Source organism: Callorhinus ursinus, unplaced genomic scaffold (genome assembly GCF_003265705.2).
Source record: "Callorhinus ursinus isolate GAN/ISIS: 27379988/994484 unplaced genomic scaffold, GSC_fseal_2.0 scaffold38, whole genome shotgun sequence".
Lineage (NCBI taxonomy): Eukaryota > Metazoa > Chordata > Mammalia > Carnivora > Otariidae > Callorhinus > Callorhinus ursinus.
The window spans coordinates 13,315,587-13,340,876 of NW_027397100.1; the positions used below are offsets into that span (position 1 = coordinate 13,315,587).

Here is a 25,290-nt window from a genome sequence, read left to right on the forward strand (position 1 = left end):
GCAGGCGGGCGGGACCATAGAGAGCCCGCGGCACCGCCCCCTCCACGGCCCGAGCGCCCGCTCGCGCGGCTCCCACAATGCACCGCACAATGGCCCGACCGCCGCCACTACCGGGGCCTGAACGGGCCTGGCGGAGCCCGAGCGCGGCCCGGCCCGCAGCGCGGGGCCCCGAGCGCGGTGAGTGCCGGCGAGGGCCCCGGGGGACGGCGGGGAGCGGGGCGGGAGGCCGTCTCGCTGCGCCCGCGCGCCCGGCACCCGGAGCGGCGGCGCCTCTCATCTCGGGCCCCACGGCGCGGTCGCCCACACCCCCAGCCGGGGGCCCCTTCCACGCCAGTTCGGGCCCCGATAGGCCCCAGGGTGACGAAATCTCTCCGCGGACCCGATACCTGGGTCGGGGGACCGGAAGAAACCCTACTGGTCCGTCCCCTCCCTACCGAGACCTGGAGACTCAGCCCTGAGGGTCCCTTACTCTTGACCCCTAGGTTCCCTGGAGACCCAGATAACGCGCTGCTGACCTTACCAGGGACCCGGGTCTGGGGGACGCAGATAAGCTGCACCTGCTCCCTCCCCTCAGACACGCCTACCCGGACCCACATAACCCCCTTTCCTGCTCCAAATACTCCGTTTTTTATTCTCTGTTTCGTTTTCCAGAATCACATAATCCATTTTGAGGCTTCCGTTAAATATCTGGTTCTGGAGAACCCCAGTAAGCTCTACCTATAATTCCCTCCTCGGTGACCATACTCCCAAACCTTAGATATCATCCATCTGGTTACCCTTTTGAGACCATTGAAATTCAGAGAATTCACTTCTGACTATCTTCAACCCCTGGAATCCTCCAGCCCGTATAATCCCCCATCTCTTTCTTTTTGCGGGGGGGAGGGAAGGGGCCGGTCCCTTAGAGACTCAGTTAACTTGCTAATGATTTTTTATCATACTTTCCCTTCCTTCCCATCCCTGAGACCTCCTCCGGACTTCTCCCTGAATTTCTGTCCCTTCTCTGGCAGGCGTCCACTCCCGTCTCTTCCAGCTCCAGGGGAATTGAACCTCTCCCACCACACAGTGGAGTGGTCTAGAAGCTGCCCGAGGAGCCTGGTTATTCCCTGTAAATCCAGTCCCAGGCTCCCGCTCCAGCTTGGTGGGGGAAAGGGACCTGTAAGGTGGAAGATAGGGGGACAACTAGTGTGTGTGGGGGAGGGTTGTTGGTGCTTTCACCTGCAAGAGAAGCCTGTCTCCTCGCTTATATGCTTTTCCACCTGTTAGTTTGGGACTGTGATAGTCTGGCCTTGGATTTCTAACCCTGCCCCCCACAATGAGGCCACTCCATTGTTGGGGGGAATCCTTGGGGGTGTCCAACCAGGTTTCCTCATAATGAAAATGGGGCTGTAGTGAGTTGCAGCCATTTGCTCAAGGCCTCCTCAGGAGTGAGAGGCAGCGGGAATGGGAGGAAAGAGTGAATCAAAGGGACTGCAAAGAGGGCCCATCTACAGTGACAGAAGAACTAGCAGCCCGAGAGTAAATCCAACCCCTGTTAATCCTGTTTGATGTCTCTTGGAATGATGCAAGTCATTGAAACTCTCTGGCCTCCCTGTAATTTAATTCTCCCACCACTCTGGAGTGTGTGTGCGCGGGAGGGAGGGAGGGGGGCAGCTCTTCCCATTCCCCCCTTTCCTTCTCACTGTTTTCCAGCCAGTCAGTGTGTCATTTGGATTTGTTTCTGGTGCTCAGATCAAGACCTGGGTTTTTTGTGTTTTTTTTTGTTTTTCTTTTTTCTCTCAGTCTATTTATAATTTCCTAGTTGCTATTTTGGGTTCTGCTTAAGGGAAGATTCTGTCCACCCTAAGGAACGTTCCAGGGTGTGTTCCCGGGTGTGTTTCCTCCTCGGCAGGTGTTGAATTGAGTTCTTCAGATCCCCAAGTAGCTCTTGGGCTGGAGGGATAAAAGCTATTTTAGGGTAGTCACTGAAGTGGAGCTGTTAATCCTCTATGGGTCTCTCTAGTTAAGAACACTTAGAGATTAACCCTTTCCTTGCTGCGGCGGCGGGGGGGGGGGCAGCTCCTTCTCCACAGTTTTGGGAGGGTTGGGAGAATTTCCTGCCACAGCAGAAGGTGGGATAGAAACGTGCAACTCAATACAAAGACAAAGATAATAGCTGCCTTTTGTTGGGTACTTAGAGCAAGCCAAGCCCTATGGTGTGCCCTTTGCATACCTGACTAAAATAATCCTCACAACAAGCCTGTGAGGTAAGTATTTTTAGCTTTACCGATGAGGAAACAGGCTAATAATGGAGAAAGAACGCAGTTTCTATAGAGATGATGTAACACCATACAAACTATGGTTTCGTCAGAGGGCAGCAGGCATCATGGCACGCAGCAGGACAGACTAGGGAGCAGTTTGTCTCCTTTCAGCTTCCAGAGAGGGCCTTCGAGAGTTTTTAGAAAGCATTTGTGTTTGGGGTACAGAGCCTTAGTAATAGAAGAGATTCCTGAGGTGAGAGAACTGTGGCCCAGGATGTGGTGGTGGAGGAGGGGAGCGCGGGGGGACTGGTTAGAGGGGACGCGCTGTGGGTTGACTGTGAGGGAAAAGGGGAAGGCTGCCTTCTGGGGAGATGTTGTGAAGGGAAGGAAACACTCAGAGGCCTGAGAAGTAACATTAAAGGGGGAAAAAAAGTACTACTCAGGCCCCATGCGGAAAAGAGGCAGACACAGTGTAGACCTCGGAGACAGCACTGTGTGTGTTCACACACTTTATATCAGACACTTCATCCCCCATGAGACTATTATAGGTAAGGAGAATAAATTTTTAGTTTAGAAATTGAGGAAAAGGAGATTCAGAGAAACAAAGTAACCTGCCCATGGTTTCACAGCCAGTAAGTGGCAGCTCTCCTGATAGCAAGTCCAAGGTTCTTTCCACGCTGCCTCCCTCTTCAGATCAGGTGCCAGAAGGAGTCTTTGGATGAAAATATACCGAGTTATACCAGTAACTGGGAGGGATTGATTGTGTTTGTTTTATGGGAACAGGTTCCGTGAGCTTCTCTACAGTTGTTAAGGTTAGAGTGTGAGACCAGAAGAGCAGCTTTGAAAGAGAAGCAGAATTCTTTCAGTTTTGCCGAGGAAGAAGTCTGGAGGAGAGAGGCCCAGGAATTTTCCTGGAGGAGAGGAGTTTGCAGACAAAGGACAGAGGGAGAGAGAGTAGATTCCCAGAAGGGTTCCTAAGGTAACACTGGCAGCTTTGGTATCCAGCAGGCTGTTGGTGAGTATAGGTAAGGACTTCCACTGTGCTTTTTTAAAAGGGGGGAATAGGATCAGGGTGCTGGCTGTTTCCTTTTAAAGTCATAGCCCCATTAAACGCAGATCAAGGCGAGCACATGGCTGCCTCCATCCTTTGGTTCTGTCACTACAACCTCGTGAGCTCTCCTTAGCCACCACTGGCCTCTTTCCTAGAAGCCCATTACTCACGCTTTCAGAAGCAGCGTACTAAACTGCTGTGTCTTGTTTGTGCTTGTTCAGGAGAACAGAAGAGGTGGACGTGTGGGAGGTGGGGGACGTACTGTTCTCTTTCTGAGTTTGTGTGGAATTTCCAGGGCTAGGCTCCCCTCTCACATCGGCCAAAGTGATGCGACTTGCTTTCCTCTGGCTGCCATTCCCAACTTTCCAGGGGCTGAGGTGCATGATTTTGGGTAGCAGGGGGGAACAGAATTTGACTTTGAGGGTAGGGGAAATTCCCTCCAAACTAGATGTTTAAACGCGTGCTTGCTCTCTACCCAATTCCAAGGTGCGTAGTAATCACTGGCATTATAAACAGGTAATTCCACCCTTGAGAAGAAGGAAGGATTTAAACTACGAAAGGCAGACGTCAGAGGCCTTTGAGATTTATAGTGAAGCAGGCAGATACGCCACGATGACTTGAAGGCTCAAGTGGGACTAGTTTTTAGTGCTGCCTACCCCTCCCCAGCACATGACTCATGCAAAATGCAGCCACCTTTGTGCCGATCTTTCTAGGCAAATCTCCACTCGTGATGGGGAAATGTTTATCATATTACACTGCAGTGTTTCTTCAACAAGAGGAATGGTTCCTGAACAGGACTTAGCTCATGTTAATGATGAGCAAAGCTCTCTGGGGCATGAACCCGCTGATCCCATCATCTCGTTCACGGCCAGTCTGTTGGATGAATGGTCACTGTAAGCAGCAGGTGCTAACGAGCTGAGCAAGCATTCTGTGGCCCACAGCTGTTTGTGCGGTTGGAGCCATCCCCAGATTCTCGTGGACAATCCCCAGATACCCCCTTTGCTCCCTTCACATGGAAAAGCCTCATGACCAGATTTTGGCATGACCTCTTCAAAAGGAATCCCCCTGTTGTAGCAAGTTGCTTTGCAGTTGGTAATCTGTGAGGAGTTTGTGAGTGATAGGGGTCTGTTGTCCCCCCTTTTGAGAGTCCATACAGTAACTCCCATCCTCTCCCTTTGAGTTGATGTCAGGAAAAAAGCTCTGTCATCTTTGCTCCAGGTTTCCCCCTTCTCACACCCTCCCCCTGCCTCAACAAGAGAAAGGATCAGACTTCAAGATATTGGCCCCCCACTTTGGAAGGGCTGTGACCCCAGTTTAAATTAGAACTTTCTGAGCATAAGTTAGCCTTGCATTAACTTGAATTCAATGACTAATTTACCCATCTAAAAGAAAGTTGAGAGTCCTTTTCTAGATGCTAAGTGGAAATGAAAGAACTGTGATACGACCCTTCAAATAGTCAGTTTGGTGACTAATGCAAGTATGCTGCCTGCTCATAATGGAGAAATGCATATGTGCTATGAGGGTCTGCCGGGGGCGGGGTGGCACTCAGCACCTGGGTGTTGGACAGGCTTTGCTAAAGAAGCATGGCCTGGGACACGCAGAGAGGTGGTAGCGGGTAGGATGGGACCAGTACTGGTTTAGGGGAAATGCTGAATCTGCTGTTGCCTCCTTAGGCAGAACCTCTTATTGATGCTCTGCTGAGAAACACATCTGGCTCCAGGGCTGACTTTCCAGGGTATAAATTCCTAAGCAAAGTCTTCTTCCTTCCCTGTTGCCTTTTGGGCATTTTATTGCTCTTTAGCACCTCCATGAGGAGGAGAATTGTGGAAAGTAGTGGGTGAGGGGGAGGTAGGGTAAAGAGGAGGAGGCAGAGGAGCTGCTAGCCTAAATTTAGTGAAAAGAATATAAAAGTGGAGTTGGAAGAGAATAGTTAGAGCTTAGGGCTTTTACTTGCTCAGATTACCTTGCTTACTATTAGCCTAGGTAGTACTTACAATAATAGTTACCATTAAGCGCTTACTAGGTGCCCAGCATTCTGCTGAATACTCTCTTCATTATCTCATTCAATCCTCAAACCATTCTGATGATTTAGGAGATTATTAAGCCCATTTTGTAAATAAGGAGACAGTTCAGGGAAGTAAGTCAGTGGCTGAAATTCACATGACTTTGAAGTGGAAGGGCTGGGATTGGAACGGGATCTGTCTGCCTCCAGAGCCCACGTTTTCATGGCATTGGGCTCCCTAACACCAGGTGTTCTGATGTTTCAGGTGAAGAGATTGTTTTCTGAAGGCTGCGTTGGAGGCTGTGACAGAGCAGAGAGCCCGTGTGGAGCTGATGGGGAGGCTTTCTGAATAACATGGCCCTTCGCCATTAGTCTTGCCATGACCACATTTTTCACCAGCGTCCCCCCCTGGATTCAAGATGCAAAGCAGGAGGAGGAAGTGGGCTGGAAACTAGTTCCCAGGCCTCGGGGCCGGGAGGCGGAGAGTCAAGTGAAGTGCCAATGTGAAATCTCGGGGACGCCCTTCTCAAATGGGGAGAAGCTGAGGCCTCACAGCCTCCCCCATCCAGAGCAGAGACCGTATAGCTGTCCTCAGCTGCACTGTGGCAAGGCTTTTGCCTCCAAGTACAAGCTATATAGGTAGGTGACACTCCCATACCTCTTCCTGCCCTGGGGGTCCCAGAGGACAAAGCCAGAGAGACTTCACTGAGTATGAGGCTTTATCTGTGTTAGAAGGGTAGAGGTTAATTGACCCATAAGTATACCCTGAACGCCAACCATTTGAAGTTACTCAGTAAAAGCTAATTTTGTATGCAGTATTTGTATGCAGACACTAGACTCTGATGGGGAAATATCAGTCAGTCATAAACAAACCAGATTGAGCAGTTTTGTCAATACTACCTTCCCCACTTTTGTCAGGTAATGGTGAGAATCTTAGCCAGAAATTATGAATTAGTCTTAGAACTTTAGAAGGAAAAGGAGACCCTCTGGTCCAATCTGTAAATTTTAAAGTAGAGGCTCAGAGTAGCAGTGCCTCTTCTTCTGAACCAGCCTGCTACTCACATGATTACTTCTGTCTCTAGAATCCCTGGTGTCCTCTGGGTCAGCAGCTGTTCTGAAACTTGTAAGCCCAAGAGCCCTACATAAAGTGAAATGGAATGTGAAAGTCCTGGTATAACGTAGATACGGCAGAGCAGCTTGGAAGGTGGGGTGGGGTGGCGCTGCTCAGATTTTATCCTTGCCTTTCCATCAGAGGAACAGGAACATGCCCTTTACAAATGAGGTAGACTGCCCGATGCACACCCCTTCATCCGTGATTTATTGCGCTCCGGCTACATATTAGGCACAGTGTTCAGTGCCAGGGACGGAGTAGTGAGCCAGACAGATGGGGGTGCTGGCCCTCCTTGAGTTCACTATCTTACTAGTGGGGACAGACAGCAAACAAGTAAATTCATGAACAAGAAGATCACAGAATGCCTTAGTTCTTTGTCTGGAAAACAGTTGATAGGAAGGAACTAAAACAGGTGACAGGGTAGTGGGTGACCAGGATTGTCCTCATGACAGTTCTGTAGTTCTCAGGAATGCTTTGATTCTGTGTGCTCCTGTGACTTAGGTGGACTCCAGTTGGGTCATCCTCTTAGACTTTCTTAGTACGATCTGGGTGTCCATGGGAAAGATCCTGATCTGGGGGGTGCGAGCCCTGACTCCAGCTCTAGTCACTGTGTGAGTTTAGGTGAGGTACCAAACTGCTTAGGGCCTCAGGTTCCTCACTTGTGAAATGAAGGAAATGGCCTGGGGATCACTCATCACCTCCCTATCATACATTATCCTGTTACGTCCCAGGAGGCTCACAGTAACTCTCAGGTGTGGGCACTCATGTAGCCTGAGTATAATGGCTATGTCTGATACCTTCCAGGTCGGAAGGATCATTAGGTGCTATAGTGGAGGCAGCGGTAGCATACCTAAGGGAAACCAGGTTTCCAGAAGGATTGTGTTCAAATTCAGCCTCTGCCACTTACTGACTGGTGGGTGGAGCTGTCCTGTGCTTTGGCCTCTTGTGGAGAACAAGCTTAATGACAGCTCACGCAGGGCCTGGTAAATATGGGTTCCTGAAGTCTTACCAAGTTGATTCTGAATGTCCTGTGGAGCTCTGGATTGTAACTCCTGGACTCTGAGCTGCTGTCCCTCCAGAAGGGAGCAGGTAAACCAAGGGACACTGAGGTGCTATACCATGGGAACACTTTTTTAAGTGTTGCTGGCTTATATGGCAAAAACTTTAAATGGTACAAATGGGTACTCAGTGAAAAATGAATTGTCCTCATGCTGAAAGCTACCATTTTCCTCCCCAGAGGTGTCTAGTGGGGTCAGTTTCTTGTGTGTCCTTGCTAAGACATTGAAACATGTACTCCCTTCCCTTTTTATTTTCACAAGGGATTGTATTTCACACACTATACTGAACTTCCTTTTTTGACTTAGCCCCTTATATTTTGGGATTGTTCTAGATCGGGAAGTTTAGATATATTTCATTTTCCTTTCATTGTGTCATTAAAAAAAAATTTTTTTTTAAGATTTTATTTATTTGACAGAGAGAGACACGGCGAGAGAGGGAACACAAGCAGGGGGAGTGGGAGAGGGAGAAGCAGTCTTCCCGCTGAGCAGGGAGCCTGACGTGGGACTTGATCCCAGGACCCTGAGATCATGACCTGAGCCGGAAGGCAGACGCTTAATGACTGAGCCACCCAGGTGCCCCTTAAATACAATTTTTTGAAAAGGAAATACATGCACATAAAATTCACAAGGTACCAAAAGGTATATGATGGAAATTCTCCATCACACCCATAAGCTTCCTGTCTCTTCTCCCCAGGGGCAACCAGTGTTGTTAGTTTCTTGTATATCCTTCCAGAAATATTTTTTGAGTGCATACAAGCAAACATACATCATTTTCCCTCTTTTTCCTATGCATAGTACCATTCTGCCTGCACTGTTCTGTCCCATTGCTTTTTACCACTTCATGTATCCTAAGAGCTTGTTCCCTGAGGGTACATATAAAACTACCTTGTTTTTTTTTTGTTTTTTTTTTTTTAAAGTCTTGTATGAACTAACGATAATTTATTTCACCAGTTCCCTATTGATGGACATTTAAAAAAATTTTTTTTCTTTTAAGATTTTATTTATTTGTTTGACAGAGAGAGACACAGCAAGAGAGGGAACACAAGCCAGGGGGAGTGGGAGAGGGAGAAGCAACCTTCCCACCGAGCAGGGAGCCCGATGCGGGGCTCGATCCCAGGACCCTGGGATCATGACCTGAGCCGAAGGCAGACGCTTAACGACTGAGCCACCTAGGCGCCCCACCCCCTACTGATGGACATTTAGATTGTTCCTGACTTTTTACTACTACAAACAGGGCTACAAAGACTAGGAGTATGTATGTGATTTTGCAGGTGGGCGAGGATATCTATAGAATTTAGACACTGACTGGCACAGTATCCCATTGCATTCCATCACGTGGCTTGACCATAATTTTTGTATCTAGTTCCGTCAGTGGACAGCTTGGTTGTCTGGCCAGCCCTTGTGATCTCCCTTCTTTCTTTCTCCTCTGTCCTCCATCCCTACCCCCAGGCACATGGCCACCCACTCAGCCCAGAAACCCCACCAGTGTATGTACTGTGATAAGATGTTTCACCGCAAGGACCATCTGCGGAACCACCTGCAGACCCATGACCCCAACAAAGAGGCCCTTCACTGTTCTGAGTGCGGTAAGAATTACAATACGAAGCTAGGCTACCGGCGCCACCTGGCTATGCATGCCGCCAGCAGCGGTGACCTCAGCTGTAAGGTGTGCCTGCAGACCTTTGAGAGTACCCAGGCCCTGCTAGAGCACCTGAAGGCCCACTCACGCCGTGTAGCAGGTGGTGCCAAGGAGAAAAAGCACCCCTGTGACCACTGCGACCGGCGGTTCTACACTCGCAAGGATGTGCGGCGCCACCTCGTGGTGCACACGGGCCGGAAGGACTTCCTGTGCCAGTACTGTGCCCAGCGGTTTGGCCGCAAGGACCACCTGACGCGTCATGTCAAGAAGAGCCACTCGCAGGAGCTGCTCAAAATCAAGACAGAGCCAGTGGACATGTTAGGCCTACTCAGCTGCAGCTCCACAGTCAGTGTGAAAGAAGAGCTGAGCCCTGTGCTGTGCATGGCCTCTCGGGACGTGATGGGGGCCAAGGCCTTCCCTGGCATGTTGCCCATGGGCATGTATGGCGCCCACATCCCTACCATGCCCAGCACGGGCATGCCACACTCCCTGGTGCACAACACACTGCCCATGGGTATGAGCTACCCTCTGGAATCCTCACCTATCTCTTCCCCAGCTCAGCTTCCTCCAAAATACCAGCTTGGATCTACCTCATACTTGCCTGACAAATTGCCCAAAGTGGAGGTGGATAGTTTTCTGGCGGAGCTTCCTGGAAGCCTGTCTCTCTCGTCCGCTGAACCCCAGCCCGCCTCACCTCAGCCGGCGGCAGCTGCGGCCCTCCTAGATGAAGCACTGCTCACCAAGAGCCCCGCCAACCTCTCCGAGGCCCTCTGCGCTGCTAATGTGGACTTCTCCCACTTACTGGGCTTTCTTCCACTCAACCTCCCCCCGTGTAACCCGCCTGGGGCCACAGGAGGCCTGGTCATGGGCTACTCCCAGGCCGAGGCACAGCCCTTGCTCACCACTTTGCAAGCTCAGCCTCAAGATTCCCCAGGAGCTGGGGGACCACTGAACTTTGGACCTCTGCACTCCTTGCCTCCTGTCTTCACCTCTGGCCTGAGCACCACCACCCTGCCTCGTTTCCACCAGGCATTCCAGTAGCCCCCAAGGAGGCCCTCAGTCCAGTCTTAGGCTCTGTCAGGGAGCCTCTGTACCTACCCTATCTGCATCCCCCATGAAGGCAGCTGAGCTTTCAGAGCTGGGTTCAAAAAGAAAAAATTCCAGTATCTGTATGGAGCACTTGGTTTGGGGGTTTAGGCTCCAGGATCAGTTCCAGGAGGAGCCCTGAGCCCCAGCCTCATGAAAAGATCTCATACCATAGAACTTCAGGTATTTTTACTTTTACTTTTTTGATCTGAATCGGGAGCCACACTTAGCCCTCTCCCCCTCCAAAGCGTCAGAACCTCCTTCTCTTTGGAGAAGGAGGCGGTCTCTTGGAGACACAGAGGGGTTTCACTTTGGATGACCTTGAGAGAAATAGCCCAAGAAGCCCGCCTCCTGGTCCCAACCTGCAGACCCCACAGCAGTTGGTCAGACCCTGCTGCAGAGAGAGGGTCATTGGGCTCCATCACCTGCCTCCAGCCAGTGGGCAGGGGAGAGGGCCGCTTCTTCCCACCACCCGCGTCCCTCCTCTACCGACACCTCCATTTCCAGTCAGTGTTGTCCAGCAACGGTACCGTTTACACAGTCGTCTCAGACACACCACTCACCTCCCTTGCCAAGCTGTTAGCCTTAGAGTGATTGCAGTGAACATTGTTTACACGCCGTGAATCCATTCCCACCAGTCCATTCCAGTTGGCACCAGCCGGAACCGTTTGGTACCCGGTGTTAACTGGAGCCCTGTTTACAAGGCGGAGTCGGGTCTTGCTGACTTCTCTTCACTTGAGGTCACATTTTTCCCCTGTGGGGAAATAAACTGACTTTGGACTGCTTCAGTCTCTGCCATCTTCCATGACTGTGTCTGTTCCTGCCTTCCTCGGCAGTGTCCGCGAGACAGGCAAGAAGACTGGAGCCGTTTTCTCCCAGGTCTGCAATTCTGTTCTTCTCCAAGTACATTATGACCCCCCCCTCCTCTTGAACTGGAGAGGGGAAGACATGAAAGGCATGCCCGCTTCCATCGCCCCCACTCCCCAACCCCTACCCCAGGCATCGTGAACTGTCGTCATTAGTCTCGGTAGGAGGGACTCGGGCTCTAAGCTGGTGTGGATAGCAAAGGAGAGGGCGTGAAACCCCGATTCATCTCTCTCCCACTTGTCCCTTTTTCGGGAAGTTACGGAATTGTTGGAAGAAGGGTTTTCAGGAAGTTAGGGCTGGGCATATCGTTGAGTCCTAACCCGTGGGTACGTCATTGGCTCCCATACTAACCTTTTGTCTTCTCCACAGTGTCCCCTCTCTCTCCACCTCTTTTCAGTTACCATGGACTCAGGGCCACTGTGCCTAGGCCTCTCTGCTCTCCATCACAGGAATGCCACCTTACGCTTGTGCTCCCCCCTCCCCGCAGTTTGCCCCCAATACTTCGTGGGGTTTCTTGCAACAAATGATTGGTTCTGTTCTGGCTCGTGGGGCTCCCTGCCACAGACCGCACAGCCCTTGCCCAGCTGAACCCTGTCCCTGCGTCATTCCTCGGTTCTGCATGGGCTTCACTCTTCCCACTCATGGGAGGGAGGCAGCTCAGGGACCACCAGTGTGGGGCCCTCATGAGACACCTCCACTCTGATTCAGAAACACACTTCTACCTCTCTACTGTTAACTCCCACAGCTGCAGTCAGTAGTGTCTGGGCCCCTCTCCGCAGGGCCTCACGCTGGCTTCTCCCCGAGGGTTTCAGGCCAGACTACCAAGGAACTGCCTCAGCCTCCTCCCAGTCCTCCTGTTTCCCCTTCCTTCTAGAAATCACTTCGCTTTATCATCAGGAGCCGAGCAGGTCCAAGACCCGGGCTTCTGCTTCAGCCCAGGCCAGTACTCTTTGAGGTGAAAGCCTTAAAATGCAGCTCCCTGGCCCCTGATTGGAAGCAATGTGGAGTGAATAAGCATGTTTTGATTTAGGCAGGGTAGCTTGGCATACATTTAAAAAAACAGAACAAAACCAGATATAAAAATGTCTGGCAAGGTTAGAATCAGACTAGGTGATTTGCTTCTGAAAACCAGTTTCAATGAGTCCCAGGGACTAATTAAGGTTTATTTTCAAAAGCGTCCCCCCCTTGGTACGCAGCCACCTCCTGCATGCTGTGCATGTTACTGGGACTCGTATTACAGGACATGGTGCGTTGAGGGTCCAAGCATGACTCGGTGCTGCCGTTCTCCTTGTCGTCTCTGGTCTTCATCACTAGACCCAGCAGCCCTTCACCTGCTCTCTGCCACCTTCCCTGCACGCCTCGTTTATAGGGGCAGCTGGGCCCCTGGCCACAGAACAGAAAGTTTCGGGCTTAGAGGAGTCCACTCTTCCCTGCCTGTCCTTTCCTGTCCCTTCCTTGAATTCTCTCCCCCATTAGTGATGCTGGGAAACTCCTAGAACAGGCAGAGCAACTATTTAAAGCCTTGTAACTGGGGCCTTGCCCCTCCCTCCCCCTCCATCCTGCCGCCCTCCTCTCCTCTTCCTTCAGTGCCCTCACCACACAAGGAATTTCTCTATCACTGTGAACTTTGCTGGTACAGAGGAACATCTGCCTTCACCTTTTCTTGGACCATAGCCACCCAGCCGTTTCTTAATCTTCCCTTCCCCAAATTTAAAGGAAAGAAAAAAAAAAAAGCCTTATTGGCCCGGTGGTTTGAAGGATAAGAATAGCTTTATCCTGCACTCAGTACCAAACCCACTTCAGTACCTTTACTGAGGCCATGAGAGCCTGAGGGGTGTCTGCCCAGGACAGGAGCCATGGCATGTGGCAGAGACCAAACGGGGACCAGGAAAAAGGGGTGATGCCCCCTTTCCCAACCACCTCCTCCAACCCCAGCAATGAGCCGCCCTGAACGACAGGGCAGGCACCTCCCATCCTGCATATAGCTGGTCAAGGCTGAGTGCAGTCCTGGGGGCCAGGGGATGATCTGCCCAGCCGTGTCAGCTCAGAGGATCTGTGCACATCCTAAAGAGGGGAGAGGGGGAAAGGAGCACCAATGAGTTTACCCCCCAACCTTTTACAAATGGCATTTAATGGAAATCCGGGAAGCAGGTGTGATTACTTTTTTGCTCGTAGATATTGTCCTAAGTTGAAATTCTCCCACTGCCCTAAACTACCCCTAGTAGTCTGAATCCCTGCCCCGCCTCTTTCTTTTTGGTAGCTGTTTTCCCCATTCCCTCTACCTCCCCTCTTATCTAGGAGCTGTTTTTAAGCACGATTTTTTTTTTAACAGTTTATATTGTACAGGATCAATATTTTGCTTTTTAACAAGGATATTTATGTAATAAGAAACTTTGCCTTAGGCAGGTGTTGGCCAGAAAAGTCCAGATTCCTCTGGGACCCCACCCTGGCCTCTCCTGGAGCTCTGAACCTGCTGTGGAAGGAATTGGCTATGACCTTCACCACTGGAGTAGGGTCTGCAGCAAGGGAAGGGGTGTTCCGGTTCTAACAGGAGAAGGATTCACCATGATGAGGTAGTGCCTCTGTGGAGGGGTTTGGAAGAAGTATCCCAGCCCAGTTTCTTCAGATGCATGCTCACTTCCGTAGCTGCCCCCTCCACCTCTGACTACTTGGCACCAGAACTCCTGAAACACCACTTCTCATTCGCCTCCCTCCCTCCCAGTGATCAAGGCTTTGGGGCCACTCTTTCGTAATGCCAGATTATTTAAAGAGAGAAAAATACAAGACAAAAGCCTTCTAGCACTTTGTAAACACAGTGAATAACCTCTTGGAGTATTTTTGGCTTTATATAAAACAAGGTTTTTAATTGTAAAGTATAAGTGCCATTAGAAAATGCACAGGGCGTATCTTTGTTAAAGTAGATTTTTCAATGTTTTACAGAATTACATTTTCAAAAAAAGTTTTTATAATGAAGTTGTTTATTAAAAACTTCTGAATGATGTGTTTGGAAGTTGTGAACCTGTCTGATTGGGAAAGGGTTGAAGAGAGCCTGGGGAACCAGAAACTCCAGACATCTCTAGCCTCCAAGGAGATGGTGAGGGTAGGGTACACAGTAACAACCCTTCACATGAGCACCTACAGACTTTGTACTTTAAAATTAAAGATCTTAATGGGATGTCTTTGAGGTAAGCGGCATCATATTATCACTTACAAGGGTCAGAAAAATCAAATTGGCTTAATGAAATTTCACATAACTAAAAATGCCAGATGTAGCAGAGTTTTTAGAATTGGTTCAGTCACTCAAACATGGTTGGCCTTAGCATTCCTGTGTCTCTTGGCTCTATCTTCTGTAGCTGTGACTTATCCTCAGGCCCTACAAAGTGGCTCGTCCCTTTGTGTAGAAGTTCCATCCCTGTCATCCTCACACAGTGCTGACCAAGGAGAGAAAGGGGAGCTTGTATTCACAAAGCCCCATGAGGCATCTCCTGTCTCACTGGCCTTGATAGGGCTCTGTGCCCTCCCCCAAACCAGCCAGCGATGACAAGGCTGAGTGAGACAGAAGGGGTGGTTTCTCAAAGGAAACTGGGGCTACAGTTAGGGTGGGGAACGAATGCTGGTTGTCCAAGAAAAGACATGGCATCCATTGCCCAGGGAGCACAGCTGGGAAGTGACAGCTAGGACCTGACCTTGCTCACACTTGGGCCTACCCACTGGGTTCAAACAAACTGTTGGGAGACTGACATAGCTTCTGACTTTGCTGCTTGGCCAGTCTCTAACAAAGGTAGTCATCACCATCCTGGGTCCTGTAGCTCTTCCTGAGATCCTCCCGTCCAGGACTAAGATTGAGTTTGCTTTTCTGTGGTCTAGAGCCAGTGTCCCTAGCCACGCAGTGTAAGTCACTCCTGAGTCCAGTCCAGGAGTCCGTGGGACATTAACAAGTGTTAATGTGTGTAACAGGTGTTTTGTGTACAAAGGCAGTGGGCTGGCCCTTCATCTCTTTGGCCTTCCATCTACTTCATAAACATTCAGTGTTGACCCCAGTGCGTTCAGATCCCTGGCCGGGGCCCCAAGGGAACCCACCTCACAGTGGGTCCAAGAGCTCAGAGCCATCTTGTTCATTGGGCAGGAGCAGGCGGAAGGCTCTCTGGAGGAGGTGGCTGGGACTTCCAGGCAGAGGGGACATTAGGTGTGCTGACCTCCATAGGCCACAAGGTTGGGAGCCAAGACCACAGGAGCACAGATGCATTTGCAGGGCTGCATGGCTGGTTCATCCAGGCTCATCCTATCCAAGCACATTCCCTGTAATTCAGACTGGAGTTCACATTGGTGAAATGTCTGGTATAGAGCAAAGGTAGCCTGGGTCTAGGACAAGGGGGAAGGGTCCACCTTTCTGTCTACAAGCCCAGGAGGATACAGTTCCTACATACCAGTGGCAGTTTGCTCCAGGTTCACAGCGTTTGAGACATTCCCTTGCCCAAGATCCTTATACTCCAAGTTTGTTTCTTCCTTTCTCCGAATAAATACTTCCAGCACCTCCCTGTGCCAATCAATTACCATCATCTGCGGCTCCCAGTTTTGAGTCTGGTTAGCCTGTTTTGCATATGCTTGAGTAGTTTATCCTGTGCAAAACTACTAGTTTCCTACAGCTGCCCCCAAACCGGAGTTGAGTGCAGGCGCCGGGCGGCCCCCACTGCCCACTGCAGATGGGGGGAAGAGTAATCGCTTGGTGTAGTGGCTGTGATGGAAAGTTGTTGGAAAGTTCTATCTGTCCGTGACCGGAGTTATGCCTGATCCTTGGTGCCCGCTCCGAGCTGCTGCTTGCTTGGTACACCCATGCACTTCACCCAACTTTCACCTCCAGCGCCCTCCTAATCTGGGGCCAGTTCTGTCTGGCGCTCGCGGTCGCATCCCCCACCAGGCAGCCCCTTGCCACTCCGCCAGGCTTGCAGGCCCCTCGTCCCCCGCAGCCTGGGCACCCCTGCGAATCACACCCCAAAGTGGGGCGCGAGGGGCGGAGCACGCCCCTAGGAGGAGACCAAGCCTCTCCACCTTGCGCCGCGCCGCACCGCCCCTCTGGCGGGACCCGCAGTGTCGCCCGTGCACCCTGAGCCCCTCCAGGCCAGAGGCTCCCGCAGGTGATCGCGGCCGAGGGGCCGGGCGGGGGGCGGAGGCTGAAGCCGCCACGCGCCCGCCGCGCGACCTCGCAGCTGGGGTCCGCGAAGGCGCGGCACGCGGGCGCCCCCCGGCCCCGGGACCGCCCCGCCTGTTCCGGGACTCCGGGCAGCGGTATGGCCCGGGCCGGGGCCCCAGAGACCTGCAGCGCCACGGGGCGGGAGGCGCGGGCGGGAGGTGGCGGGAAGGCCGAGGAAGTGACGACTGGGCAGGGCGCCATCTTCATGGAAGAGGCGGAGGAGGGGTGGAGAAGCCGCAGCTCGGGGAGGAGTTGGGGGAGGGGGAGCTGGGGGTGTGTGTGGGAGGAGGAAGAGCTAGCTGGAGGTGGGAGCGGCGGCGCACCAGGGCCCGGGGCCCCTAAACCTGGATGGGCCAGCCGTGGACCCGCTGGAGGCTGGGAGTGCCCAGGCAGACAGGGCCTACCTGCGGCTGCAGCGCAGGTTTGGGCACATCCGCTGTCTGCATCTGGCCCGTAGGAGTTTCGTCGTCCAGAATATTCCTGGCTTCTGGGTCACCGCCTTTCTGAACCACCCGCAGCTGTCACCCATGATCATAACTCGTGATGAAGACATGCTCTGCCACCTGATGCATTTGGAGGTGAGGGAGCTCAGGAACGCCAGGGCCCAGTGCAAGTTCAAGTTCCGCTTTGGGAACAACCTCTACTTCCGGAACAAGGTGCTCATGAAGGAGTATGAGTGCAGATCCTTGGGACCGGTGGTGTCAGTTGCAACTCGAATCCGATGGCACCGGGGCTAGGAACCCCCAGTTCTGGTACACGGGGACACTGTCAGCAGCTTCTTCACCTGGTTCTCTCAGCACAGCCTCCCAGAGGCTGACAAGGTTGCCCAGATTATTAAAGAGGACCTGTGACCCAAACCCCTGCAGTACCACCTGCTAGGGGATAGGCCCCACAGAGCCAGGAGAGGCCTGGCAAGGTGGCCCACAGAGGCCTCTCCTACACTCTACAAGTTCCAGTTTGGCTAAGTCCCTCGCTAGGACCTGGCCCCTACATAAGACTCCCTTCTACCTGTGCTTAGGCCAATGACATAACCCTGCCGTCTGCTTGCACTTTCATGCACCCTGGCCCCTCTGAAGATTCATTCAGTGGACTCTGATCCAGGATTGTGGCCTCCATGGCCAAACTCTTCTGTTTCCATGTGGCCTTCATGCATCACATGCCACAGTGTCTGCCCAAGCACCCAGTACTATGGATGGGTACTGCCATCATCTTCGTGGTCGGGGCCTACCTCTGATCATGGCCTTCCTTCCCACCCTTTTTTTTTTTTTTTTGAAGTAAGCTCTATGCCTATCGTGGGGCTTGAACTCATGATTCTGAGATCAAGAGTCTCAAACTCTACTGACTGAGCTAGCCAGGCACCCCCTTCCCACCTGGGCACCTGCAAGTCATTGCTAGAAGGACCAGTGCCTCTTTGAGGCCTACTACTTCAAGGCCACAACATGTTGGGCTTCATATTTATGAGTCCGGAATATTGGTTGTGGCAAACTGAGTCTCATCACCCAAGAAGAAGTAGATGCATTTGGTGCTGTCAGCCGGCCTTGGACACTCCAACCTCCGGACTGCAGGACCACAGGCCCAGCTACCCCAGGCTCCTGGCTCTTGGGCAGCTGGTAGAATGGTCACACAGCCAGTAGACAACTACTGGGCGTGGCTGAGGTCAAGGGCCTCTAGCAGTGGGCCAGGCATTCTTTATAATCACACTGCTCTTCCTACCCCCGTGTTCGTACTTCCTCATAGCCTGCTATCTGCTTCTCAAGATCTGTGGTATGGTGCCAGTCCCCCTTTCTGAGTTCTGCCGGGGCTGCCACCAACATTGTTGCCTGCTCCCAGGTCTGTAAGGACCTCAACAACCACCTGCCAAGGCACAAGAAAGCCCCCAACTCCCTAGGAACTCTGGCATGCTGGCATATCTGGGCATGTGCTTCAGGCGGGGGCCATGATGGGGGGGCCCTCCCGGAAGCCTACCTTCTAAGCCCCAGTCACTGAGCTCACATGGAATCTAGCCCCCCACCGCCACCCCCAGTCTCTGCCTGTTTTTAGGCTGCCAGGCTGCAGGTACAGGAGGGGTGTTTCTAGTCATGGGGCCTGCCCAGATCGCACATCTTTCTTTTCATTTTCTTTAAAATGACAGCTCAGAAACAAATAATTGAAGAAGCAAAGTTTTAAAACAGCTAAGGAGGCCGTCTTTCTTACTGAATTTGCCCCTCTGACCGGCTCTAGAGAAGGAGGGTCCTGCGGTAGACTGCAGCCCTGGGTCTATGCAGCCTCTTTCCCGTGCCCCGCCCCCTTTAGCAAGCACCGCCCCCCTCGGGCGGGGCTAGTTCTTTGTTTTGTTCTGTGCTGTTCTTTTAGACCAGCTCCTTTCTTCTCCTCCCACCAGGTCCAACCCCCACTGTGGGATTGTGTAGGTGGAAGAGTTTAGCTGCCTCCCGAAGTCCTCCTTCCAGTGGAAGGCCTTGTCTTTTGCGTCCCAGGACCTGGGGAAGCCTTGACACAAAACATGGTGGCAGATGCTCTCCGCAGGGGAATGCAATGGAAGCAGAGGCAGCTGGGAAGGTTCGGGTGGCTGAGAGACCATGGGGTGCAGGGAGCAGAGTTCCCTGGTTCTTCTAAACTTTTCTGATTCACCAAAATGTTTTTTAAATGAGAATTATTAACCGACCACTGAAAACTTGAGAGGTTCTCTTGGTCTAGGTGTGACCTGTGAATGTGGAAAGTGAATGCTATTTTTCATTTCACTGTTTTTAAGTAAGACCCTATGCATCTCCTTCCCCGTTTCTGCCCAGGGGAGACATTGAGCTGTCCAGGACTGTTTATTGCTTTTAGTTGAGAACATTTACAAGAATGCCCATGTAATTTATCCTTGCCGTGCCATTTGGAGACTTAGGTGGCTATTTGTGGTGGTGATCAAGTTGTTGTGGCCTGTTAATACAGCCCAGTACTCAGAAGTAGTATGAATAAGGTGGTTCTGTAGGACTTAAAACTGGGAACTGTTACCATGTTCTGTTAACATGTTTCTTTCCAGAAAGAAATCTGTCAGGTCCTGATGACTCTGTGCCCTGGCCGCCATGATGTAATGGGCATTGCTGTAACTGGTGTCTCTGCTTCTAAACAGAGAAATGTTCGTGGGATGGCTTTGTCCAATCAGAAGAGGATTCATGGCACTTTTGTCTTCTATCTGCATGGTTAAAAAATAAAAACCTTTCAGTCTGGGGTAAAAATAACTCGGATCATGTTACTCCCCCCTCCAGAATCCTCCATTGGCAGAAAAAAAAAAAAAGTCCTAATTCCTTAACAGGGCTGACAAAGCCCAGCTCTGTCTGGCTCCTACCGACATCTCCCATTGATCTCTTCACACACCCCTGCACTCGCCTCTCTGCTGCTCCTTATGGAGCACATTCCGGCCTCAGGGGTTTTGCACTTGTCTCTCTTTCTCCGGAATTTTCTTCCTACAGATATTCTCCTCTCTGGCTCCCTCCATTCTTTCAGGCCTCAGTCAAACGCTACTTATCCGGAGGCCGTCCCTGCCTTGCCTGTCTGAAGTCATTCTCTACCTCCTTCCATTCCTTCTTCCCACCCCTTAGTGATTTTCTCCACATCACTGTAACTCTCTGAAATGGTCTTGTTTTCCTCTCTTCTTCCTCCTCTGATGGGGCAGGAGATCAGCGACACTGACGGGTCGCCATGTGATGTGTTGTGCAGCTGGAGCATATCTGGGAGTGAAAGGGCCACTACCAACAACGACGCCAGGACGAGAAGCCTGACTGGTACAGGACCATCACCCCAAAGAGACAAGAGAGACAGGAGCCTCCCCTGACACTGGACACTGGAGCTGAGCCCTCACTGCCCAGCTGAAAATCTTTGGGCAGGAACTATGCTTTGTTCTTTGCTTGGCCAGGGCCCGGGACAATACTCTGACACATCTGGATAAAGTCCAGTTTGGCATACAGCTTACCCCAAATGTGTGTGATGGGGGATCGGAGGGTGGAGACTCCCCTGACGTTGGGACACAGGAGCTGAGCCTTAAGACAAAGGTAGCAGTTTAGGTAAAGTGGGGCTGGATAGGGAATTCCTGAGGGAGCCAATGGCATGACCAAAGGCACGGGGATAGGAGATGCCTGATGTGTTCAGGTACCACAGCAGGTACCTTGGGTGTGGCTGCTTGGAAGAGACAACGCTGGATGGGTAGGGTAAGGCCATTTTCTGGAAATTCAAACTCTGAATGCAAAGCCAAGGCGTTAGCCCATGGATGGTGGGAAGGGATATCAGAGGTGGTTCAGAGGAGGAGAGCTCACAGGGCAGCTGGAGGCAAGGGGAGGGGAGTGTCTGCAACTCCAGCTCTCTAGTATCTTCAGTTTGACCCCAGGCTGCAGCTCTTCCAGGAAGCCCTCCACGATTGCCCTTGCCTGCAACAATCTCTGCCACCTCCCAAGTACAGCCTCGAACCCAAATTTTGGATACTACTGCCTGGCTGGGCTACCTCCTCTGGGTTTCTCTTTTGTGTCAGACACCTGTTTGTGATGCTCCCAAGGGTATCAGAGTGAGCCTCTAAGCATTCTGGTGATCCTGGAAACTGGTGCCCCAAGTCATTTGCCTGCCCTGCACCTGGTGGTTGGCAGGTGCACTTTGGCTCTTGCAGGCCAAATTTGGGCCCAGTCACATCCTGCACATCCTTAGGCCCTAGACAATGGTGCTTACCAAAATGGGCATTTACCTGATCTTTCTGCTGCATGGCCAGTGGCACGCTTCTTTCACTCTGTGACTGATCTCAGCAAGGGGCCATGCCAACCATGTGTCCCAGCCACCCATCTGGGGCAGGAGTCTTGTCCTCAGAACCCACTTCTGCTTGCTCCCTCATTCATATCCTGAGTCACTCATTTGTTTATCCACATATTTTAGCAACCACTCCATAATGGGCACTGGGGGTACAAGAGGACTATTCTGATCTCTGCCCTCAGTGACCTCAAGAGCCCAATGGTGAGGCCAAAAGCAGTGATACTAACCACTGACATTTAGTCACCACCTACTGTGTGCCAGGGGCTTACATGGACAGAGCAGCCAGAGTGGCTCTCTAGACCGGAGTCAGGCCATGTCCTTCCTCTGCTCCAAACCCTCCAAAGGCTCCAATCACATGCAAGAGGAAAAACCAACGTGCTCCTCACGACCTGCAAAAGCCTCATGATCTGAACTCTTGTCACCTCTCTAACTTCATCTCTTCTGGCTCACCTCCTCCAGATCACTTTTCTGCGACACCACCTCCTGCTAGTCTTCAAACCTGGCTCAGAAACTTGCTTGCCCTGCCCTGTTCCTGGAACTTTCTTTTCCAGATACAAGTGTGCAAGACTGGCTCTTCTATTCCTTAAGGTTTCTCAGCTCCTCTGTTACAATTTCACCTCTTCGGGAAGCCCTCCCTGATGACCCCTTCTCAAAACTGCCCTGTTGGGATGCCTGGGGTAACTCAGTCGGTTAAGTGCCTGGCTCGTGATTTCAGCTCAGGGTCGTGACCTCAGGATCATGAGATAGAGCCCCGCGACAGGCTTCGCACTCAGAATGGGGACACTGCTGGAGAGCCTCTCTCTCTCCTTCTCCCTCTGCCCCTCCCCTCATGTTTGCTCTTTCTCTTTCTAAAATAAATAAATTGCCCTGTCGCTCTCCCTCCCTTTCTGTGGTTTGAATTTTGTTAGAGCACTCACAACCACCTGACATTACATTCATTTATTCCCTTACATACCTGCTTTTTTCCCTCCCCTTGTGGGGACTTTTATTCACTGCTGAATACCCCTCACCTAGATAGCCCCTGGCACATGTGGGGTTCAGAAATTCTTTGTGGAATCAGTGAGTACTTTACACACTCAAGGTTTAGGAGGGTCTTCCAGGTGGGCAAGGGGAAGATTATCTCTAGGAATAGGAATGTGTGCGGCCAGTGTAGGCTTTTTCCAGGGAGTGTCTGTGCCCATTCCTGGTCCCTCCTCCAGAGAGATGACTGCCTACCTTAAACCTGCTCTAAGAGGAGAGGAAGGAGCGAGGAGGGGTTTCCTGTTCTGGGGTGGAGAGCAACACGAGCCTGTGACCCCAGGGCTTTGCTCACCTCTGCTCTCAGGAGTCCGCCCTGTTCTGTTGGCCTGGGGAGGAACTTTGGACAATTCTTACAATCAGAAAAATCTGTCCCGAAACTATAGTAATTAGTTGTTACCTGTAACTGCCCTGATTACAGTTTGGGGGACTTTGATTTTTTTCCTCCAAGGACATGATTTCAGCACAGAAATTCAAGGAAGTCTCTGGTATCTGTTTGCCCTTGCTCAGCAGAACTGAACATTGACTTGGGCCGGTGAACTTTGATGCCCCCACCCCATCGGCCACCCCATCAATGCTGACTCAGGATCTCAAGGGCACGGGGCTGTGGTGGAGCAGGCACCAACTGGAAGGCTGGTAGGCCTGCGTGTTCTTGATTCCCCACTGTGTGGCCTTGGGCATGGCTTTCTGCACTTCTCAGCCTGTTTCTTGTCTAAAGGAGAACTTGGAATTCCTTATCAGAGGGAGAAATTCCCTGCAAGGTGCCCTACCTCCATTTACACCTTCAGCCTGCCAGGTGGCTGGCTCAGCAACAATGCTTCTGGTTGCATCTAAAAGAAACTCTAACTTTAATTGACTTAAACTCTCTTTTTTTCCTTACGTGAACATCCAGAGGTGAGGTGGGCTTTGGGGCTGTTTGATTCAGCAGCTTTAAGGACTTAGACCTTCCTCTCTGATCTGCTGTCCTTCCTGTTGGTTCCATCCTCAGCTTGGTGCCAAGATGGTGGCACTAGCTCCAAGAGTCACTTTAGGAAGTGCCAACTCAAAAGAAGGCTGATTGTGTCTTCCCATGGCTCCCTTAAAATGGAAAAAACCTTTCACAGAAACTACTCTAAACTTTCTAGATCCTGTATCTAATTGGCCAGAACTGGGTAACATGTCCATTCTTGAATGAGTTATTGGCAAGGGGGAGCACAAAGCCATGACTTGCTTGGAACAAGCATCAGGGGTGAAATGGATATCTGCCCACAATGTCCAGTAACTTAACTGTCACAGAACAAAGCTCAAGAGTATGTGTAGGATTACAAAAATATCCAGCACCTAACAAGGTAAAAAAATCACAGTCTCTGGCATCCAATCAAAGATTAGCAGGCCGGGGCGCCTGGATGGCTCAGTTGTTAAGCGTCTGCCTTCGGCTCAGGTCATGGTTCCAGGGTCCTGGGATCGAGCCCCGCATTGGGCTCTCTGTTCGGCAGGAAGCCTGCTTCTTCCTCTCCCACTCCCCCTGCTTGTGTTCCCTCTCTCGCTGTGTCTCTCTCTGTCAAACAAATAAATAAAAATCTTTAAAAAAAAAAAAAAAAAGATTAGCAGGCCTATGAAGTGGCAGGCAACATGATCCATATTGAGGAAAACAAGCAATCAAAACCAATCCACAACAGAAACAGATGTCAAAATGAGCAGATTAAGGATTAAGTTATAGCTGTATTTCATACATTTAAAAAGTTAAATAGGGGCGCCTGGGTGGCTCAGTTGGTTAAGCGTCTGCCTTCGGCTCAGGTCATGATCCCAGGGTCCTGGGATCGAGCCCCACATTGGGCTCCCTGCTCAGCAGGGAGCCTGCTTCTCCCTCTCCTGCTCACCCTGCTTGTGTTCCCTCTCTTGCTGTCCCTCTCTCTTTGTCAAATAAATAAATAAAATCTTAAAAAATAAAATAAAATAAAATAAAAAAGTTAAATATACTCTCACACACACAAATGACCCTGAGATCAAGACCTGAGCTGAGATCAAGAGTTGGACGCTTAACCAACTGAGCTGCCCAGGGGCCCCTATGGTCAAAGGATTTTTGACAAAGGTGCCAACCATTCAATTGGGAAGGGACAGTATTTTCAACAAATGGTGTTGGGAAAAGTGGGTATCTACATGCAAAAGAATAAAGTTGGACCCTTACCTTATGCCATATACAGAAATTAAACTCAAAATAGATCACAGACTCATCTGTAAGACCTAAAACTATGAAGCTCTTAGAAGGAAACATAGGGGAAAAGCTTCATGACATTGGATTTGGAAATGATTTCTCAGATGTCACACCAAAAGCATAGGCAACAAAGATAAAATGGACTTCATTAAAATTGAACTTTTGTGCATCAAAGGACATTATCAACAGAAGGGACAGAGAACCCAGAGTATGGGAGAAAATATTTTGAAAATCATATATCTAACAAGGGATTAATATCCAGAATATTTAAAGAACTTCTTTAACTAAACTAAAAAAATGGGCAAAGGACATGAATAGACATTTCTCCAAAGACATACAAATGGCCAATAAGCACATGAAAAGATGGGCAATATCGCTTATCATTAGATAAATACAAATCAAAAACCCGAGACATCACTGTACACCCACAAGGATGGGTATTATAAAAAAAAACAGAAAAATAAGTGTTGGCGAGGATGTGGAGAAATTGGAATTTTCATAATGAGAATGTAAAATGATGTGGCCACTGTAGAAAACAGTATGGTGGTTCCTCAAAAAATTTAACATAGAATTATCACATGATCCAGCAATTCTACTCCTAGGTATATATCCCCAAAGAATTGGAAAGTAGGGATTTGAACAGATATTTGTATACCAATGTTCATAGCACCATTATCCACAATAGCCAAAAGATGGAAGAACCCAAATGTCCACTGGTGGACAAATTGATAAACAAAGTGTGGTATATACATACAATGGAATATTACTAAGCCTTAAAATGGAGTGAAATTCTGATACATGTTACAATGTAGATGAACCCTGAAGACATGCTAAGTAAAATAAGCCAGACACAAAGGGACAGATATTGTATGATTCCACTAAAGTAGTCAAATTCAGAGATAGAAAGTAGAATAGTGGTCACCAGGGGATGCAGTGGGAAGAGAATGAAGAGTCAGTGTTTAACGAGTACAGAGTTTCTGTTTGGGAAGATGGGGAAGTTCTGGAGATGGCTAGTGGTGATGGTTGCACAATATTATGAATGTACTTAATGCCACTGAATT

General features: G+C 50.5%; 2 protein-coding genes across 9 annotated transcripts; both read left to right on the forward strand.

The window, feature by feature from the left end:
* The first annotated feature begins 56 nt into the window (after positions 1–56).
* PLAGL2 (PLAG1 like zinc finger 2) lies at positions 57–14,061 on the forward strand. 8 transcript variants are annotated; one of them, XR_003209312.2, is made up of 4 exons: positions 57–177; positions 5,556–5,929; positions 8,909–11,063; positions 13,454–14,061. XR_003209312.2 is itself a non-coding variant. In XM_025876505.2 (3 exons), the coding sequence occupies exons 2-3, from the start codon at positions 5,670–5,672 to the stop codon at positions 10,137–10,139; spliced, it is 1,491 nt and encodes a 496-aa protein (XP_025732290.1). In that variant the 5' UTR covers positions 57–177; positions 5,556–5,669; the 3' UTR covers positions 10,140–14,061. The 8 variants fall into 8 exon arrangements, 6 of the variants coding, with proteins under 6 accessions (XP_025732290.1, XP_073736679.1, XP_025732292.1 ...); XR_012374730.1 differs by having other exon boundaries at positions 8,909–10,367; XM_025876505.2 differs by having other exon boundaries at positions 8,909–14,061.
* LOC112827639 (putative testis-specific Y-encoded-like protein 3) lies at positions 14,050–23,603 on the forward strand. Its single transcript, XM_025876275.2, is given in 5 exon segments — positions 14,050–14,145; positions 16,187–16,420; positions 16,542–18,297; positions 19,268–19,427; positions 23,364–23,603. Coding segments are annotated over 3 exon segments (996 nt in total). The 3' UTR covers positions 17,208–18,297; positions 19,268–19,427; positions 23,364–23,603.
* Positions 23,604–25,290: the final 1,687 nt, after the last annotated feature.